A 20,986-nucleotide genomic window follows, 5' to 3' on the forward strand; every position below is an offset into this window, starting at 1 on the left:
GGCAAACCAAAATGGAAAGGGTGCAGCAGAATGTCACGAGGTTAGGCCTGGTTCGACAGAATGCGTGGGTTACGTCATAGGCGCAAATGTTGTAATCAGGTTTTGTGGCTGGAAGTGCTCAAGAGTATTTTCTGGTGACGTGCTGGGTCCTTATGGATATGCCATTTAAGAGTTGTAGGCTTTTTGTCGAGAGATCATATTCTCTGCGGGAATGTTTCCAAGACAGTCTTCTGGTATTTTGTTTTGCGCTTCTAAGCCCCCAATTCCATTTATACTAAAAATTCAGGGTATAATCTTGAGACTTTTGCTCTCACCAAAAGCAGCCAACGCCACTTTTACTCCAGCTAACACACTCCTTTCGCGGTTCAAGAGGACTTAGTGGGGTCAGAGACCATGGTACTGCAAGGGACAGCAGAGTTTTCCTCTTACTCTGCCACAGCTTGCAGCCAAACAGCTTTGATTCGTTCCTCCCATGGTTATGTGCTACCAGAGGGAGTCAGAATTAATTCCTTCCTGTCCAGCTGTGGTGCTATGAATTCAGGTCACTGGGTGCTGTCGATTGTTCAGCTAGTTTAAGTGGAACATGGCTCCATCCTCGCACAGGACTTTTGGTTGGCTATGACAAAAGGCACCAAAGAGATGCTTCAGGAGTCCGAAGGGCAGAGGATCCTCCTCATGTCTTTTGTTCTGGCACAAAAAAAGAGGATCAAGTCTGTTCTGGAGATTAGACTTGTAAACACCTTTCTGCGAAAGCACAGGTTAAATTTGTTGACTTATCCCAGGTTCTGAGCACTTTCACTTTGCCAGTCATGTCAGCTTCACATTGGCCCCACACATGTGATGGTGGTGGTCGCGGCCCATCTTCGCTAGCCATGAATACATGTATTCCTGTCCCTCAGTGACTGGCTGCTGAAGGTGAGCTTGACGTCTGTTGTACATACAGTGGCTCACCACACAAATCCTATGTAGAGGGATACTTTCATAGGTGCCATTGTAGACATGGGTGTGTTCAACACCTTTTTCACTCATGCAGTGAGTCTAGAACTTTCATGTTATGATCCTGATGTTTTACCATTACTCATCTGTTCGGTGAATGTGGTTGAGGATTCTTGGCCTTATTCATCCTGCTAGTCCCATATGCCCGCTGGAATATGGGGTTTACAGTGGAACCTTTGCAACCAGTGGACACAGCACTGTTCTTGCTTTTTGAACAACATTTGCATTTTGAAGAGGGCACCTTTGAACCTTAGTAATGGATTTTGAGCACCGACCTGACTTGTGGCATACCCTTCGGCCTTCCTCATCCAGACCTAACAGTAGTGGCAGATGCATTGTTTCTCAGTTGGGGCAGTCACCTGGAAGAGATGGAAATGTGATGCCTTTTTGCCCCAGTAGAGCAGAAGCTCCGCATCAACCTTTTGGAGGTTTGCGCCACTCGTTTGGCTCTGAAAGCCTTCTGTTGATCCAGCAAGGGGAAGCTGGTTGAGGTCTTAATGGACAACGCAATTGTCCTGTTCCATTGTAACCATCATGGCGGTGTTTGGTCTTGAAGCTGGTCCAGGAGGTGCTGGGTCATTGGAAATTGCTACACCCTCAATGGATATTCGCACTAGACCTTTATTTGTTAGGATTGCAGTGTGGATGAGCCCATCAGAATTCAGTTGGTGGACCATAAATGGCATCTTTATCCAGACGCGGCACAAGGCATAGTCACCTGGGTGGGGTGTGCTTTAGTTGAATTTTTTCGCCACCACTTAGAATACTCCCAGTCCCTATTATTGCATGCTGCAATTTCCGCCAAGATGTTTTTGCTGAGACTCATTCTTATGCAGTAGGTTGCAGGTCTTCTGTACGTCTTCCCACCTCTGCCTCGGGTTCTGATGATAAGGAAGGACTGGATCAGATCATCCGGATACCTCTGGTTTGGGCCATTGGAGTGTGGTACCCTCATCTGAGCACTTGCCTCTAATCTGGCTACCCTTTTGAAGAACCTCCTGTCTTGGCAATAGGGCAGGGTCCTACACCTGAATCCTCTCATCCAACACGGTGAGTGGAGATTGAGTGGCACCTACTGAGTGGATTTGATTTACTTTGTGAACTAATAGATAATCTTTGGCTAAACGCCTGTCTGCTAAATATTTATTCCAGTCATTGGTCAAAGTTTATGGTGTGGTGTTTAGACCATCAAGTCGAATCTCTGCAGGCCCACCTTCTAAACTTCTTATTATTAATTCTGTTTCTGGTCCAACAAGACTTTGTGATGGGCACTGTTAAAGGTTATATGATCCCATTTCCAGATTCATCACACTTTGTTATTAAAGTCCCTAGTTGTGAAGGCTATTTGAAACGTTGCATTTATGCTGTCCATTGCACCTTGTATTATGCCTCAATAGGACCTAAATATGGTTCTTGCATTCTTAATGTGCACACCCTTACTGACCATAAAGTTGCTATTACTCATTTTAATTACTTCTGGCAACTCTGTTAGCCAGCTGCGTGTGCTGTCTTTGCAACCACAGTACACACTATTTTTCCTGGATGAATTGATGCTATTAATTCATGCTTCTTTTTTTGCCCAGAGGGTTATCATTCTTTCATGTTGGACATTCCATCACTATCCATGCTTTTTTACCACAGCCACACCTCTATGAGGAGGAGGAGAGGCTTCACTGACTGGGCCCAAAAAAGAGCTCTTAGCTTTTAGACATGTGCTCAAAATAGCAACACGTGGATGATCCGCTGTTTATCCAGTTTGCAGACGCGAAGGTGGCTTGTCCTTTGGCAGCCATGCAAAAAAGGTGCTAAGAGAGCTTTAATGAAAGCAAGGCAACAGCATATTCCTTTGGTCCAGCATCACTTGCACTCCACTTTTTCCAGCAGGACTGCCCCTTTTGAGGCTTCGGAAGGGGCTTACACCATCAGCCATGACAAATCCTACCTCGGCAATAGCACATCTCCTAGTCTTTCATAGCAGAGGTCGGGGATCAGCGTCCAGGCTCTCGGGGGCAGTGAACAACCAACACTGCAGCCGCTGCAAACCGGTCTTGTTTACTCTTAGCAGTGCGCTTCCACCGGTCGGTGGCTGGATAAGTAATTACCTCCAGAGATGGCAAAGCATCACATCGAACAGATGGGTGCTTCAAATTATCATACACTGTTACACCCTACCCTTCCTTTATATTCCTTTAAATATATTACCTATACCACAACGATTTCATAAGAACCACTTGTCCATTTTCAAGGGAGAGTTCAAACTCTCTTGGAGAAGGGAGCCATAAAAAAGGTACTTGCAACAGAGGTTGGGACTAACTGCTATTCTGCTACTTTCCGGTGCAGAAGAAAGAAAGAGGGTGATGTCCTATTCTGGACCTCTGCCCTCTGAACATCTTCCTCAACAAGGACAAGTTCAAGATTCTCACCTTGGCCCATGTAGTCCCACCGACATAACTTGCAGTTTCGGGTAGGCCAGAAACATTTGCAGTTTGTAGTGCTCCCTTTCAGCCATGCCAACACGTCTTAGGTGTTCATGAATGTGATGGGTGGTAATCACGGTCCTTCTTCTGAGGCCAGGAATTGCAGTCATCGCATACCTTGACAACAGGTTGCTGAAGGTTGTTCACCTCAAAGTCTTGAACCACCTCCAGACGACTGCCAACATCTTGATATCTCTGGGAATGTCCATCAACATCGCAAAGTCAAACTGAACTCCTTTACAGAGGCTCCCTTTCATTGGAGAATGGTCTCTGGTGACCGTGTTATTTCAGGCCTTTTCTCTGTCTCAACAAGTCCAGGGCATTCGATTATGATCCTGATGTTTCAGCTGTTGACCAGGGCTTAGTGAGAGCAGCTGTGAGATTACTTGTCCTCCTTTATCTTGCTATTGGACTAGTCTCATTGAGCACAGCAACAGGAGACCATCTCAGATTCCATCCAGGTGTCAGAGGAGGCTGAAACAGAACTGCAGTGGTGGCAGACTCCTCTCCCTACCTGACCCAAAACTGACGGTCGTGATGAATGCATCCCTGCTAGCTTGGGGATGTCATTTGGGAGATGTGGAAATCAAAGGACTCTGGTGCCCGGCGGAAACCTGCCTCCTCCTCAACTTGTTGGAGATGTGAACAATGATGACCTGTGCTAAGCACTGATGGGTAAATGTGAGCCTGAGGGTGTCAAAAGGTTAAGAACAAGAATCAAATATGCACTTACTTTACTGTAAACCTGCAGATTTTATTAAATTTACAAGCGTCCAGCCACTATTTTGTGTTCGAAAATGGGCACCATTTTAATGAAGTCCCAAGTTTTGGTGAATTGCAAAGTATTTGAAATTTGCACATTTACAGAATCATAATTTCCTTTAATGTATTCTTTTTTTTTTTAAGTTGGTCATTTAGACGATGATTGGGTGCAGGCTCTTGTAGGCTGCAGGTGGGTTGGGCTGCAGGCCATGTTCTGTGTTCACATCCTCTGTGAACAGCCAAAGCCTCGCACAGTGCAGAATGGGTACATACCAGTTGAATAGAGAAATACATAAAAAAACCACAAAAATAACATCAAACTAACGTTAAGGGTATGTTATTACTAAGTGAGCAAAAATTTAAATAAACTCCGAAATTTGCCAGTCCTGTTAAGCAATGCATGCAATAACTTGCTCCGCTCCTTATTTTGGTCTTGGTAGACATGCTTTCTTTTTTGTTAAATATGTGGGTTTGTGCGCGTGCGCGTGTTTGTGCCCACCTGTGTGTTCCCGTGTACGTATCCTCACGTGTGTGTGTGTGTGTGCGCGCGTGTGTGCCCGCGTGGGGCCGCGTGCGTGTGTGGGGCTGCGGCGCCCCCGCGCGTGTGTGGGTTTAGTCCCTCCTAGTCTGCATCTAATAGTGACTTTGGCTCAAGATCCACATATCCTTATATTCACAAAGCCCTTCCCATATAATTTTTTCTTGCTGCACAAATGTAACATTTTGCAATTTGCCTTTTGGTAGATCTATTTACTAACACAGGTAGACCTGAACCGATGCCATTTTATAAAGTATTCTGGCAGATGCTTGGAGTTGAGGTTGTGGAAGGGCATCCGGACCTACTCAGTATTATGCATTTTGTTAACACCTTCGCTGCGGCGGCTATTCCGCCGCAGCGCTAGGGGGGGGGGGGGCAGGGCGGTCGCGCGGTGGTCCCGTGCTTGTGACGGGACCGCTCCGTCACGGCTCGCGGGTGAGCTGTGCTTGTGACGGAACGGTTCTGTCACGAACACGTCCGCCCATTAATTAGTCAGCGCAGGCGCGGAATTCGCGGCGAGCGGACCTTGACGGAACCGTTCCGTCACAAGCACAGCTCACCCGTGGCTTGTGACGGAGCGGTTCCGTCACAAGCATGCAACGGGTTAATGATAACCCCTCCCAACACGCTTCAGTGGCAATAAATGGTAGATTTCACTTGGCACATCTACATATTGTAGGAATTAACATATAGTATATAAACGTATTATAGCAATCTGAAATTATACTGTTGCAACAATCTAATATATAACTGTTAGAGGGGGGAAAAACTGTCCTTCCCATATATAAATGTTTCCCCCTTTTCTGCACCTCTTTTACTATCAGTTCTATTCTGATCTTTGTTAAATGGCTCAGGTTCTAGACTTAGTCTGCACCCAGGCAAACCTGTCTTTCCTGTGGTGCCATAAAAGTTCAATAATTCTTTACCTCAGCGACTAGGTTTAGGAATACAAGTGGTTAAAAACATTGTCATTGTGAAGTCAGATTTCCTTATGTTTACAGTGCTATGCGTTTCACTCGTTTCATGGCTTTTGAATCGAATACAAAATGGCAAAAACTTTTATTTCAGCAATGTATGAGAGCACAAATAACCCGGACATTTTTACATCCATAGGGATCCTACTGGACTATCGACACCTGTCCGAAGGATGACCTGACCTTGCCACGGAGGAAGCGGCCTTACCCCGACGATGAGGTAAGTTAGCCAGTGGGACAGTAGGAAAACTGTACCAAAGGCTTAAAAATACTAGGATGCGTCTCAGTCACATTCACAAGCTATATCATGGCTGTGTCATTGAGTTCACAGACTTTGTATCACTGAGCCACTGTATTCTTGCCCCATAACTCTACCAGTTATGGGGCAAGTAGCTGCTTTCTCCCACCCCCTTAGCACCTTGAGACCCTCACGGGTGAGTAGCGCGCTTTACAAATGTTTTTATTGAACTCTGAGGCCATTCAGTCCTAATGACAGGGTCCATAGTTATGTTCCAGTCTATAGAGCCTTGACATTCTTACAGCTGCATGGTTGTTTACAATACTTATACACATCCAATCGTAGAGGTGAGAGGCGGTGTGCTAACTCTGGTCAAATAACCATCCTGAAGAATAGCAGCGGCTCCCCCTCCACCAATCTTCAAGTTCTAAACGAACCCAAAATATGGGCCATTTCAGTAATCCTATTCTGCTCTTAATGTAAAATGTGAAGTATGTCTATGGATTTTCATGACCTTTAACCCCAGTTTCCATTTTGTACAGCCATCCCCGGATTCCCTAGAACAGGAAGTCAGCAAAAGTCCATGCAGTGTATCAAGTAGCGAGGTGTCCTTAGCGTCGGAAGGAACACATCTGTCTTTGGACAGTACCACCCCATTACAGAATTATAGTCAGGTAAGGTGTGCTATTTTTGTCACGAGAATTGTCATTATATAAGCAGCAGTGGTGGCATACAAAAACTACAATAATAGAGAATTGACATTATAAAACTAAACCCAAACACAGGAAAATATTCTGGTGGCATTACAAAAAGTGTATGTCCTTTTTGAATTCTGTACGAAGATTTAGAAAGTTAGCTCACTTTCAAATGTTGTGTGTGATATCCAGTATTGCAGTTTAATTATTTCTCATCTGTGAATACCATATTTCAATTGATTCCATAACCCAGTTTACAAAACATTGTGTTTTAAATCTAATAGAATGTTACACTGTGATTCTGCACATAAATAGTTTGTATATCAAATATAAAAATATTCCTTGGCAGGGAAATTAATGTGGTCCTTTAAGAGTGCTAAACTTCAGTATGGAATCCAGTATTTCAATTCTGGCTGCATTTCAGTTAGAAATACCATATTTCAGTTTGTAATCCTCATATTTAATTTCGCAATTGTGTATTTGAAATCAGAATTAGAATTTGTATTGAATGCTAAACTTCATCAGTTCATTTATGAACTTAATACTTAATTTCGGAACTTCATGCTTCAGATTGGAATGATGTGTTACAATTTAAAGGCCTATTTCATTTCCAGATACAATATCTGCCTGTGAATTATTGCTGTTACATATCATTTTTCATTTCCATCGGTCATTCTGGTTCTCGACCCAAATCATTTGGACACTAACAGCTTCATTCTAGGTGTTGAGGGAATAAGGAGCACTGTTTGTTTCCAATCCCTCTGTTCTGCGCTGTGTGGTAATTTCACAAAGTGACTTATCCCTTTACAAATCCCTCAAAGTATTAAATGGTGAAATATTCATGGAGGGAGCTCAGTGGAGAGCGAGAGGCAGCAACAAAGGAAACATGCGTTTATTCAATGCCTTAACCCCTTCGATGCTCATGACGAGCTCAGCTCGTCATGAGGAACAGTGGAGCTGTGCTGATGACGAGCTGAGCTCGTCATGCACTATGGGCTCTACAACAATTCAGCACCGGAGGAAAATAGCTGTAGCAGCCAAGGTGTTAAAACCAAAACTGCATGTTATCCCTCATTCCCACCTGCAGAATTCTGAATTGGGAGGAGAAGAAACCTGGCAAGCCACTGTATTTGTGTTTTCCTGGGAATTTTTTACCTCCTGGTATATCAGCCATAGTTTGAATGAGGGCCCAAGTGTATGGTTGTACTGAAGCCAGGGCCACAAGAATTGTGTGATTGTGTTGCCGCCACGATTTCACATAATTATAGAATTTCCATATTTGCCACATAATCTGTAGATTATTTAAACAAAAACATTTTTGTTCATAGTTTAACCCCTTCGCTGCGGCGGCTATTCCGCCGCAGCGCTAAGGGGGTGGTGCGGCCGCGCGGCGGTACCGTTCTTGTGACGGAACCGCTCCGTCACGGCTCGCAGGTGAGCTGTGCTTGTGACGGAACGGTTCCGTCACGAACCCGCCCGCCCATTAATTCGTCAGCGCAGGCGCGGAATTCGCGCCACGCAGGCGTGGCGAGCGGGCCGTGACGGAACCGTTCCGTCACAAGCACAGCTCACCCGAGGCTTGTGACTGAACGGTTCCGTCACAAGCATGCAAGGAGTTAAACGGCCCAAACAATACTAAAAATGCATCATTTTGTTACCACGCATTGTGAGGCCCTTTTGAAAACTGGACTGGTCATCTTTCCATTGCTTATTGCTATATTTGAGTATTAAATTGGTACTAATGAGGTGCAATCAATGCCTAGACAGTACTACAATGAAGTAATACTATTACAAAATGTGCTGCATTATGCTGCATCATAATCCTCTCTTTGCTGCATAATTTACTCACCCTGTCGCATAATTCCAGTGGCTTTGACTGTAGTGCAACATTTATATAACGCTTACTAACTCTATGGTGGGGTGCTGAAGTGATTATCTTGATGGGCAGCATGCTACTCTGTGTAGGGGGTGTTATTTGCTGTTGTCTTTCTTATTGTTCCTATGTGGGAAGTGTCCGTTTCTTGGTGGATGAGTACTGTGGTGCCACTATTGTGTTATGGGATGCAGTACTCAGTAGTGTGCTGGAGGAAGATGCATGAGAGAGATGCGCACTTTACGGTTTTCAGTAAACTGGCAACTTTGAACAGCTGGTTGCCATTGTGATTGTGAGTTGAGGGGCATCATTTTTTTTTCGATTTGTGGCCTTTTTCATAACTAATAAAAGTGAACCATGTGACTTGGAGCAGTCGGACAATGAAGATATTGAAGTAAGGTTGCTGCAGTTGACTTGTGTCGAGACAGGTAGAGTAGTCCCGAATCATGCTGGTGTACCACAGAACTGAAACCTAGAAGGTTTAGAATTTATTTATTTATTTTAATTTCTTCTATAGCGCAGGAATCAATCACGTAAGGGTGTCTCCGCGCTTTGCCAGCTATAGAGTTATCAGTTAGTGCATCCTAGGAAGTTAGAAGGACAGAAATGCTTCTTGATAGAGAAGGGTTTTTAATGTCTTTCTGAAGGACAAGTGGTTGGTGGTCGTTCTTACATCGATGGGAAGTTTGTTCCACAGGGTAGGTCCAACTGAGGAGAAGGCTCGGTCTCCTTGTCTAAATTTCTTTGTGGCAGGGGGTTTTAAAAGGGCTTGGTTGCTTGAGCGGAGAGACCTACTGGGCTGATACAGCTCCAGGGATTCAGATAGATATTTAGGACTTGCTCCATAAAGGCATTTGTGAACCGTGCAGCAGATTTTGAAGTTGATGCGCTGCCGTATGGGAAGCCAATGCAGTTCCTTCAGCAAGGGCTTAGAGGGAGTCCTGGCTGGTGCACCCATGATCAGTCTTGCTGCCCTATTCTGGACTACCTGCAAACGACCTACTGCATCTGCGTTTGCTAATGTCAGCAGGCCGTTACAGTAGTCCAGGCGACTAGTCACCAAGGCCTGTACAAGTGTCTTTCTATAGGTGGCAGGAAGATATGGGAAGACACGTCTAAGTAGGCCAATGGTGTGGAAACACAACTCTGCGATGTAGTTGGCGTGTTCCTTCAGGGTCAGCTTTTGGTCCAGCTTCACCCCAAGGTTCTTTACATGAGGTTTAGATGTAGGTACTGGGCCGAGATCTATTGGCCACCAGTCAGGGGACCAAAGGATGCTTGCCTTGCCAAAGAGCATGACCTCTGTTTTTGTCACATTACATTGGAGGCAGTTCACCGCCATCCAATGTGACACCGCCCTCATACCCTCAGCAAAGTTCTCCTTGACTTTGGGGCCAAGGGAGCTGAAAGGGTAGAGGAGCTGGGTGTCATCAGCGTAGGAAACAGGTATGAACCCATATTTCCGCACTATCTCAGCAAGGGGGGCCACATATACATTGAACAATGTAGGGCTAAGGCATGAGCCCTGTGGCACCCCCTTCGTGAGCACCCTTGAGATGGAACGAAAGGGGCCCAGGCTGATAGATTGCGATCTCCCGGAGAGGAAACTCTCCAACCATGATAGTGCTAGGCCTCCAATTCCTACTCCCTGCAAACGGCTGAGAAGGATGTTATGAGACACGGTATCAAAGGCTGCGGACAGGTCCAACTGCACTAGAATCATGGAGCCACCTCTGTCCTGTGACATTTTGATCTGATCTGTCACAGAGAGAAGGGCCGATTCAGTGCTGTGGTTGGGCCTGAACCCAGAAGGCAGGCGGTTGGCTACTAAATTGAATTTGTATGTACAGCAGTGCCGCCAAGAGAGTTTAAAGACTGCCGCTGAAGTGGCGGAGAGTGCTTGTACCCCCCAGGTTAGGATGGCCAGCTCCTGTCTAGCTTGCATTTACCTTAGCTGGGTAGTGCCCTAGGCTGTCTTTTCTGGATTATTTTGTTCAAAAGTTGATGGTGCTGAGCAGGCATAGCTTGGGGTAGAGATGATGGGAAGATCTGCTGGAATGACTTTACAATAATCTAAATATCGAATGGTCAATTTGAGATGTCAAGAAGAGGTCATAGTTTTGTTCCTATCTGGGACCTGCAGTCACCCAGCAGTATGTGGCAGATCTCTTCAGTTATGTCTTGCCTGTTTAGTTAGCTATAGGTGGTTTATTGTTATGGGCTTATTTAGTACTGGGTGATGGCCGTGAGCTCTAGCAGATCTGTATTGTAGTGGATATAATAACCTCAAGCAGTATAAAGGAATTAACCATAATTGGCTGTCTTACTGTTATGTTATTGGTATTAGTGCCCCCAGCAGGGCATTTATGAATTGACAATCTATAAAACCCAGGCTAGCTCTAGGTCAGCACTTCAAAACTTAATTGCACATCGAAAGTTTGGGTTCCCTCCCATAGTAGTGGGATGATGTAGTTATCTTGAAAATAGCCATGTGTTCCACTCTCTTGTGAAGTGTATGTGCTCCTGAATGCTTTGAGCCTTGGCTTGTAGTGAGTTTGGCAACGTGTACTGAGAAACTTGTACTGCTTATGATTTTTTTTATAGTAGAGTGGCATGGAGGTGCAAGCTAGAGTTCAGTGGCCAATTTTTTTGTATTGCTGGAATTTGACTTGTCGCTGTAGTGGTCCTTTTCCCCTGGGTTTTATGCGGACAACGCCGATTGCCTTGAACATTGCTCTACCAGCTTCAGGTAGCCAGTGGAAGGATTGCTGGACTGGAGTTGTTCTCATGGTGGAACGGGAGAATGAGTTTCAGAGCAGCGTTTTGGATTAGTTGTATTTTGTACATTTCGATACTGGGGCACAGAGCTACTAGCTGTTGGTATAGTTAAGCTTGGAGATTACAGGCGTAAGGATAGCTTGCAGCTATTGTTGGTATCCAAGGTATGAGAAGATGTGATACTGGATGTTCATTGTGTAGAAGGCTATCTTGTTGACATGTGGTATCAAGGATAGGTCTGAATCCATGGTTATTCGTAGGGTTCTTACTTCTCTTGATGTGTTTAGAGTGGTGTCGAGTTCCTTTGGCCTTATGGTGGTAGGCTGATATTTCTGCCACTGGCCACGATCTGTCTTTGCAGTGTTTAGTGTAGGAAAGATCTCTTCATGCATCTGTGCTGCAAGGTAGTCATGTTTTGAGTTGTAGAGGTTTTGTGGACCATGCATTTTTATGCTGAATTGTGAGCTAACTACCTAGTTTTACCAGGTGAGTTTGAATGATCTAATGAGGTCTGGTAAGAGGGTTAGGTAAAGGTTCATTAATAGAGGAGATATGATGGACCCCTGCGGGACTTCACTGTGTGGGGTTGTAAATAGCTGATGTGAAAGGTGGTAGGTATACCACACTTTAAAGTATTTTCAAGTATTCTGAGATGACACAGTTTTTGTAGTACTGTTTGGAAAGTGTGAAACTCCGCTGAGGGTTCCAAAAGCAGTAGAGCAGCCACTCGGTTCTTGTCCACTGTGAGGGTTATGTCAACCCAAATGGAAATGATGGCTGACTGCTTCCGCCTGGTCTGAAACCAGATTGTTCGCAGACATGTTTTCTTCCTCTGTAAATGTATCAATCAAGGGTTTGTTAAAGGTCAACTACTCACTCAAAAGGGTCTCAAGGTGCTGAAACGGGGGTGGGGCGCAGCTCCTGGGTGATCAGTGATTCTCCAAAGAGCCAAGTCTTGAGGTCCTTCAAGAACTTGTAGAGTGTGGGTGTCTGTTGGAGGCGGAGAGGGAGGGTGTTCCATGCCTTGGCCACGAGGAGGGAGAAGGAGCGTCCTCCTGTTCTGGACTTCTTGATGCATGGTACTGTCGCAAGAGAGGCCTGGGCTGAGGGGGGGGGGATCTTTGGGGGCGTTGAACAAGAGGCGGGGGTTCATGTAGGCGGGTCCGGTGTTGTGGTGGGTGAGAAGCTTGAAGGTGATTCTCTTCTCTTCCGATTCTCTTCTCGACGGGGAGCCAGTGTGGTGACCGTAAGTGTTGGCTGATGTGGCAATAATGTGGTAGATTAAGGACTAGTCTGGCGTCTGCGATCTGGATGTACTGAATTTTGCGGGTGAGGTTTTTGTTGATCTAGGCATAGTGTGTTGCCGTAGTCTAGTCTGCTGCTGATGAGGACTTGGGTGACAGTTTTCCTTTGTTCAAGTAGAATCCAGTTGAAGGTTTTCCGGAGTAGACTGAGGGTGTGGTAGCAGGAAGAGGTGACATCGTTGATTTGACTTGTCATTTTGAGTTCGGAGTCCAGGATGATTCAGAGGTTGCGTGTGTGGTCTGTGGGGGAAAGACACTAAGGCAAGTGGCACGTTCATCAGGGCTGTTTGTAGGGCTGCCAACCTTTGGAGGATGCAGCTGCCCTCCTTGTCTAGGCCTCCGGAACCCTTGCTGGATCTTCTCCACCAAGGTGCTGGGGACGTGGAGCCACTGTGTCAGTTTGCGGAGTCATTATTTGACATCCTTCTCGGGACATGGGCGAGGCCTTCTTCTGGAGACCCTGTGGAGCACGCTGTGTCACATCGCCAGCGACCAGTTCCCAATGACCCTGCCTGTTTGACCCTCCATTCTGGGGCTGGAGGTCTTGTGCTTCAGGCAGCTCTTTACCGCTTCGGTTCCAATACATTCTCCCACTCTGGAGTCTCAGTGGTTGGAGTCATGTGGCCGCGATGTGCTCGCATCCACAAGTTCCGCACTCGGGTCCTTCAACAATGTGTGTGTGTGTTAGCTCAGGCTACTTTTGCCCTATGGGATGCTGTAGAGCTGCTACTCCCTTACTTGGCGGAGCGCTCTCATGCCGATTAGGCCCGCATACTCCGTGATGGCCATGATATGGCACAATTTTCGATTAGGGCTGCCATGGACACCACTGACTCCGTGGGTAGGGCTATGGCCCGATCGGTGGTCATACGCCGCCATGCGGGTTTGCGCAATGGCATCTTTCCAGGGCATATTCAAGAGCAACTTTGGGATCTACCTTTTGATGGGGTCACTCTTTTTGGCGCCCATGCTGATTCGGCGGTCAGGCGCCTCTTGTGTATGTTTGGTTGTCTTCCCAGGTCTTAATCCTCATGGAGGGTATTTGGTTTTGTGGCGGTACCATCACTTTCTTTTCTGTTACACCTTGTGGGTTACAGATGTTCTGGGTTGTGTGGCTGTTAAGGCATGTTATTTTCATGTTCTGCTACAGCTAGTTTAGCTATGTTGACTTTTCTTTTGAGCCTCTGCCTACGAGCTTGCTCAAAGGGACCCTTCTTTTGTAGGGTTGTGCCTTACCATATGTAGGGTTTTTTGTCGGCAGTTATATTGCTACACTTCCTTACCAGGCAGTTTTGCTGTGATTGGTCTATTCCTACTCTTGTAGGATGTCTCCTCTGGTGAGATCCATAGAGTTGGTTTCTCTGAGGGTGTTCCATTGGTGGTCTACGGTTCGTCCGTAGTTCCTTCCTGCCTCTGTGGGGGCGCCCTTCCCCACTTTTTCAGAAGGGGTTAGTCACGCTTGTATTTTCCAGGCGTGTTCTTACGGCATTGCTGTGGCCGTCTTGCCTCTCTACCAAATGGACATGTGCCGGGGGCGGGGGGGTGCGGCAAGTCCCTCTGTATTCTGTGAATACTCGCCGTATTGGTGCACACGGGTTGTGCCTCACGTCTTTCCTTCAGGCTCAGGCACTGTCTGTTTACTCGCTACTGCCCTGCTCATATTCTTACATCTTCACTGAGTGGCTCTAGTCTATAACTTTTTGCCACCGTATCCGTGCTTCACCCCCTATATTTCCTGGGGTGTGGGTTCTTTTTCACATTTGTCGCACTGGTAATGGTTCCCACAGCAGCTGCTCTCTAATAACAGGTCTCAATCCTTTTCTGCCAGGGTTGCTTTTTTCAGTGGCATTATAGTGAGTGCATTTTTTCACGGCTTTCTGTCGATCCTTTACTGCCAGTATCGTGTCTCTGTTCTTCCCTGCATCACTGGAGGTCAGATTTCTCCCCCCTCTGGGTACTGTTGTTCTTTGTACTGTGACTGTTATTTCACTCATCGGTATAGTGTAATTATTTGGTTCTGTTTAGGATTTTGCCACTTCACGTATATGTGGCAACATTCATGTCGCCTGTGTGTATGGCGTAGGTTCCACACACCACAGGGGTGCTCCATACTAGGTTCCTTCTGCCCTAGTGTTGGAACTTCTTGCTCACTCTTTTCTTCGGATTGGAATCTTCTATGTGTTCCTGGCTTTGCCGGTTATCCCCGCTCAGTGGTCCCTTTTGGAACGATTTGCTGTATGCCTACCTACTGCGCTTTTGCTTGATGGTACCTCTTCTGTCTTGGTTGCCCCTATACCTGGGGTCGGCCCTGCCACTGTTGTCTCATGTCCTAGGGGGTACATATTTAATGTGTTTTCTCAAACCCACACAGGCCTCCTATTGCGGCTCCTGCCATCCACTGTGCTCTATTTTCCGTCAGTAGGATCTACCGCTGTCACATTGTTTGCCCCCTTTGGGCCTTCCTCCTCATGGATCATAGGGCCTTATACAAGGCTCCTTCTTGTAGGGGTCACTCCATTGTTTTTTACTTTGGCACTGACCTTTCAACTGTGTCTGTATAACACAGGTCTTACCCAGTCCATTGCGGGATTGTGGTGTCTTTGAAGTCCCTTGTTATTGTTCCTTACAGGGGTTCCTGGGTCCCATGTAAAGTTGCCCAGGCATTGCGGTTCCCACCGTGTTTCGTCAGTTTTTTGACAAATCATTTCTCTTGGAACTTTGTGGTTGTCTCACAGACCTTCCTCCTATAGGGTAAGGCATTGGTATCTATTCTCAGTTCAGGAATCTGCAGCTAGATGTCTCTATCACATGGAAGAGTTACTTACCTTTGGAAACGATATATCTGGTAGAGACACAGTTTAGCCGCAGATTCCTTAATGCACGCCCATCTATTATACAGGAGTAATATGATTTTTTATTTTTTATTTTTTTTCCATCTCTTGCTTTTCCCCTTGTTGTTATGTTTATATTCTTTTTATGATGGCTTTAATACATGTTTTTTTGTGGTTAACCCTGGATGGTCTTTATTGGTATTTGGTTGCCCAGTGCAGTGGAGAGCATTCCTAGAATATGTGTATATGTTGAGGTTGCATATTTATAGGGTTCTTTCAAGATGGCAGTTCAGCTTTTTTATGTTTGGTTATTTTTATTGTCTGTATGTGCATTTGTTGTTGGCGGTTGTTCCTGACTTTGATGTGTTGTTGCTTGGTGTGTTGAGCCTAAAGCGAATTATGTTGTATTTTCTCCAGTTTACTGGGTAGTTGTCGGGCCTGTCCCAGGGGATTGGGGACAAATATGACATCCAGAGATTGTCCAGCAGAGAGAGTTGGCCAAAAACAATTCGTTGTAGATTGAAGACCTCAAAGCTGGTTGTGAAAGCTGTCATAGTGGTTATATTTATCTTGTAAAGACATTTTTTGAGGTCTTCTAGAATGTATAGGTTGAGGTGGTTCAGATGAATCTTGGTCACTGTATCTGGTAAGACATTGTTAAAATTCCATTGCTGGGTAATGGTCTAAATATTAAGAGAAACTGATAAGCTGTGAGGTGGAAGGATTTGCAGAAGCCCTGTTTCGATGTACTTTGAAGGTCAAAATAGGGTACATGTTACACATGCTGCACATCCCTAATTCTTTTGTCTGACAGTGACTGTGGGCCAGTGGTAATAGTTTATGGAGAGTTTTTATGGAGGAGAAGCTGTTTATTATACAGGTTTGAATAAAGAGACCAATGCCATATAAAGAAAGTCTGAACATGCAATCTTGAATAGTACAATAATAAATAATTTGAACATAGATCAACTATAAAAACAAAGTCCATGATAATACGTTGTCAAGACCAAACTTTCCTAATTAATGGAAGTCTAGTTAAATCAACCTTTCAGAACACATTTCACAGCATTTTTTAACTGTACCTAATTATCACTCAGCCGTACATCCCTCATATTTTTTAAGTTTTTGCAGCCCCACCTTTCATTTTTATATGAAAAGTAGAACTATTTTAGGTTCGACCTCTAGCAAACGATGCTGTAGGTCTTTTTTCACCTGGACATGACCAGATTGCAATCTTAATAAAAAGCTGTGCATCAATTTCCAGGTCAAAGGCAAGGGTGCTCATTCACTTGCCATCAGTTGACAAATAGTATTATTGAAGTTTTGCCAGCATTTTTATTTTGTCATCCAGTTGCAATATTGCAACCTAGAAATGGCAATAACCTGAAAGAATGGTCTTATATAATCATCCTGCAGGAGTGAATACATTTTCTAAGCATTTTAGAGCAAGAACAAAGGAACCTTAGTGATGTTGCTGAACCACACTAAGGAGACTTGGCAGTTAAAAATGCAAGATGTCTGTGGTGTATCAGTCCCTAAAGAAGTATCAAGCTTCAGTTGTCTCAACAAAATTGAATATGCCATCATTCTATTAAAATAAACACTGTTAGGATGGAAAGGGCATGATGGTGGTCGGCTAATGATCGAGGCTCAAATGTTTGCTATGATCACCCAGGCTTTGCCAGATAAATTTGTTAGGTTACAGAATCTTTTTTATTTTTTGAAAGCCTTTATGTTAATTTTTTTCAAACAATCCCAGTGCAGCAGTTATTTGAAAATAATGTAAATAGCACAGTAAATATAACAGGTGTTTCTCCAGCCATTCATCACTCCTTAGTTTCGTCAGAATCCTTCCAGCGTACGACACAGTATCCCATGATTGAATGCTTCTCTTTTTACTGGCGTTCGGTATGGTTCCCTCCCTCTGCGAAATCAGTGCTATTTCCTGCAAGTTCCTTTTCGCAATCACTCTCTCTTGACTCTATATCATCATCTGGGCCTAGGAGTTTTTCACATACATTTTGCCAGACTGCGAGGTCCTTATATGCCCTTTGGTCCCTTCGGCTAAGTTTCATATGGATCTCCTCTGCTAGCGACCACTCCTGTACACCCCTGTGTTAGTGCTCTATCTCTGATGCCCTTTGACCCATCCAAGTGATGGCGATTCTACCTGTGCCAATTGTAAAAATGTATATGCTATCGTGCTCCTTTCGAACCCTTTGATGTTGCCCACCAGGCAGCAAGTGTCGTGTTTAGTGACAATATTGATCACATTTGAGGCAAGACACTTCTGCAGACTTTGCTAGTATTTCTTGTGGCTTAGATACTTCCTGTGGTTCTGCACAATATCTCACGAAAGGGAGTAAAGCTGGCATTGTCTCCAAACATCTTTTTTCAGAAAAGGGAACAAGAGGAGTGTGGACTGTTCAAGGATTGTGCCGTCCCAATGAGATACTACAAAATCAGAATAGACAGTCCCAAAGAAACCAAATGAATTTAGGATGTTTTCAATGGATAGCATACATTTTAAGGTGTGTGTTTCATAAAAATGTGGATATCCAGAGGCAGTACACAGGATAGGTATACAGGTGGGATGCCCGCTTAATAACTGTGTGACTGCTGAAGGCTCTCTGTAATATTTCTCCATGGGTCCAATTTTAAATCCTCTGTATAGTTCCTAAGCAGAGAAGACTTTACTTCTGGTGCAAGTATACATATGAGTGTCTGTGTACATGTTTGTATGTGAAATAACTCCCAATTCAATTGGTTATAAACCTGGGGTCAGATTGGGCTACACTGGATTCAAGGTCCCGAAGAAAGTAGTGCACCTAGTTTGGTACCACTAAAACAGCTTTTCTTTTAATATCCCCATAGAATCCAACAATAAATGCCACTTTGAACCATCTACAGGGGTTGTAACCACTTGTGTTGGATCCAGATACCATAAGAGATACACTTGCCTCCACCCTGGGTTAAATATTTTTTCCCCACACTCCCATTTACGGTATCCATTGAAAATCTCCCAAATTTCTTTGGTTGCGCTCGCATCTGGATTGCCCATTGTGATTTTTGTATTGTGTTAAAACAGCCTTGTGCACTCTGGAGTCTGGTGGTTATATGGACAAACCGAATATCTAAGTTGCTAGTAATGGGACAGCAGATCATTCCATGAAATAATTTTTCTCTTACAGACCTCCTTTGAAGGAACCAGGGGCCGAACTGAGCATCTGCTATTGTTAATTTTCAAAGGCATGTGTGAAATGGTGGGGCATTTATTGGTCGATGGCAACCTGACAATTCTAACATTCGAAGAGAGAAGCACATTGAAGCTGGAGTGGAAAAGAAGCAAATAAAGTGCACAACTCTTTTGAAAACTGCAGTAGAGAACCTGGGAGCAACAAGAATAGAACACACTTGGCACCCCACACACATCTTTTACCTTTTTACACTCTTATCATATATGCACTAATTGCGTTCACACTCCATGGATATCCATTCGCCCACCTGATACATCTCACATGGGAAAAAGGAAGAACCATAGTTTTTAGTAGCTGGACCAGACTGTAACAGCAAGAGCTAAGGAGTTCATTTTGTTATGGGTAAAAAAGTCTGTTCTTCGGGGTCAGGAGTTTGCAGTTAGCAATAAGTCAACTGCTAGCTTGGTGTCAGTTAGCAGTCTTTACCACCAGTCTGGTTGTGGGTACACCAGATGTGCCTTTGAACAGAACTGACTCTTTTGAAATTATTAATGGTAAGAAGGGAGCTCCTGTTTGTGGGCTTGACAGTTGTAAAGTCTACTAGCAGAAAAACATAGCTAAGAGAAAGAATCGGTGCAAGGGGACACAGGTTTACAAAAACATGAAATTTGTGCCAGCCACGCTATAAGCTGAGGGTTTGAATTATCAACTGAAAGTTATAGAAGTTCACCCAGCCAGTGTCATTTCTTGTAACCAGCGTCTAAGCATGAAGGCCTTCATTAAAGGCAAAATGACCTGTGTGATCACCCAGGTTAGTTTGGAATTGCCAAGAATACTATTAGCTTAGTGTGTCGTCAGAAAACTTTCAGCAGTGAGAACAACTGAAAAAACAGCTGAAGCGCAGGTACCCTTTTTTCCTTGACAAGCAGAATAAGTTGATCATGATGCAAGAAACAAATATGCATGGATCTCTTCCATACTGTCCAAAATTGTACACCGAAAAGAGAAGATTGTATTGGGAGATTTGAGAGCTCTACTTAAAGCAAGATATTGGCCCAGATGATCAGTCAAAATCTTGATTAAATTGACATGACCGTCATGGCAGCATGGGTTTAGTTTTGCATGGACTGTACTCCGCTTATCATAGCATCGTATCATAGCTGTAGCGAAAGTGGATAAAGTTAACATCCTTGAGGCAATAATTCTGTTAGAGAAGGCTTTATACAGTGTGTGTGCAGGCAGCACATCCCTGGTCCCAGCACGCATGTTATGACAGAGGAGCAGGGCCCTACTGCAGGACAGGACAACAAGTAAATAACTTGTTGGCTTGGAAACGAGAAAGGGATACTCCGGCTTACCTACCATATTACCTCTGTTCATGGAATCTTTTGCAGCTGAGGTCACTGAATGTGACTAGATACCCATGTTGTGCAAGAATGCAACAAAGTTACATATGCTGATATTGCATTCTGTTTCCCGCCCAGTTAAAGACTTCTTTTTCTAGTTCTGGTTATTGTTTAAATAAATTAAAGCTTCTAGCAATCCTGCTGTAGTGTGAACAAAGGTTTTAAAAATAATCTTTTTCTGGACTAGATATATCGAGTCGGGAGGAGTGTGTAATCAACAGAGCAAAGCTCAGATTTTAATTTCAAACTTCAAATGTAAAGCCCAGTGGACTGACTATGCATATGATAGTCAAGCACCTGCTGTGAAAGCAGCAGATCTGGCCACAGATTCCACACCTTAGAATGTCCCCCAGGAATCAGAGTGAAGAGAGAAAATCTTGAGCAGTACTCCTGCACGACGGTAGGTGGTGTCAATCGGCTCAGTGTCGAAGCAGCCCTTGTCAGAAGTGATTTTGCGATGCCTTCATAAGCACCACCCAGGCATACTACATCAGTTCCTTTCTTTCTGCACCAACAGCGCAGCTATCTCAACCACTTTTGTGGTCTGCTTTTTCTCGACCCTCATTTTTAGGTCTCGCCTAGCGTTAGCAAAGAGCATGCGTGGGTCTCGCCATGCGAGGGCTTCTTGGAATCAATACGGTTCCAGAAGTAATGTGTCCACTCCGGCTGCAAGTTTCATTGGCGTGCGTCGTTTCTCGTCATTAATTATGCTAAACATACTTCGGTGATTGCACTAGAGGGTTTTTAGTCCCTCCTGGTTGCCACTCTGTCCGCTTTAGGCCATGCCCACCGGGATTTGATCTTTTACTTGTGGAGTGACACAGACTCCTTCAATTACTCGGTAAGCACTTTATTTGTTATTTTTTGGAAGTTACATGCACGGTCCGCTTTCATTTTCGGGACCCCAAGCACTATAT

At 44.7% G+C, this 20,986-nt stretch overlaps 1 protein-coding gene across 2 annotated transcripts in view; it reads left to right on the forward strand.

The window, feature by feature from the left end:
• The window catches only part of FOXJ2 (forkhead box J2), a 330,968-nt gene that overhangs the window by 175,119 nt on the left and 134,863 nt on the right, over positions 1–20,986 (forward strand). For both annotated transcript variants that reach the window (XM_086932973.1, XM_086932974.1), the window contains exons 4-5: positions 5,887–5,967; positions 6,528–6,659. In XM_086932973.1, coding sequence (XP_086789099.1) covers positions 5,887–5,967; positions 6,528–6,659 — 213 coding nt within the window. The remainder of the gene's footprint in view (positions 1–5,886; positions 5,968–6,527; positions 6,660–20,986) is intronic.

Source organism: Lissotriton vulgaris, chromosome 7 (assembly GCF_964263255.1).
Source record: "Lissotriton vulgaris chromosome 7, aLisVul1.2, whole genome shotgun sequence".
In the NCBI taxonomy this organism is placed as follows: domain Eukaryota; kingdom Metazoa; phylum Chordata; class Amphibia; order Caudata; family Salamandridae; genus Lissotriton; species Lissotriton vulgaris.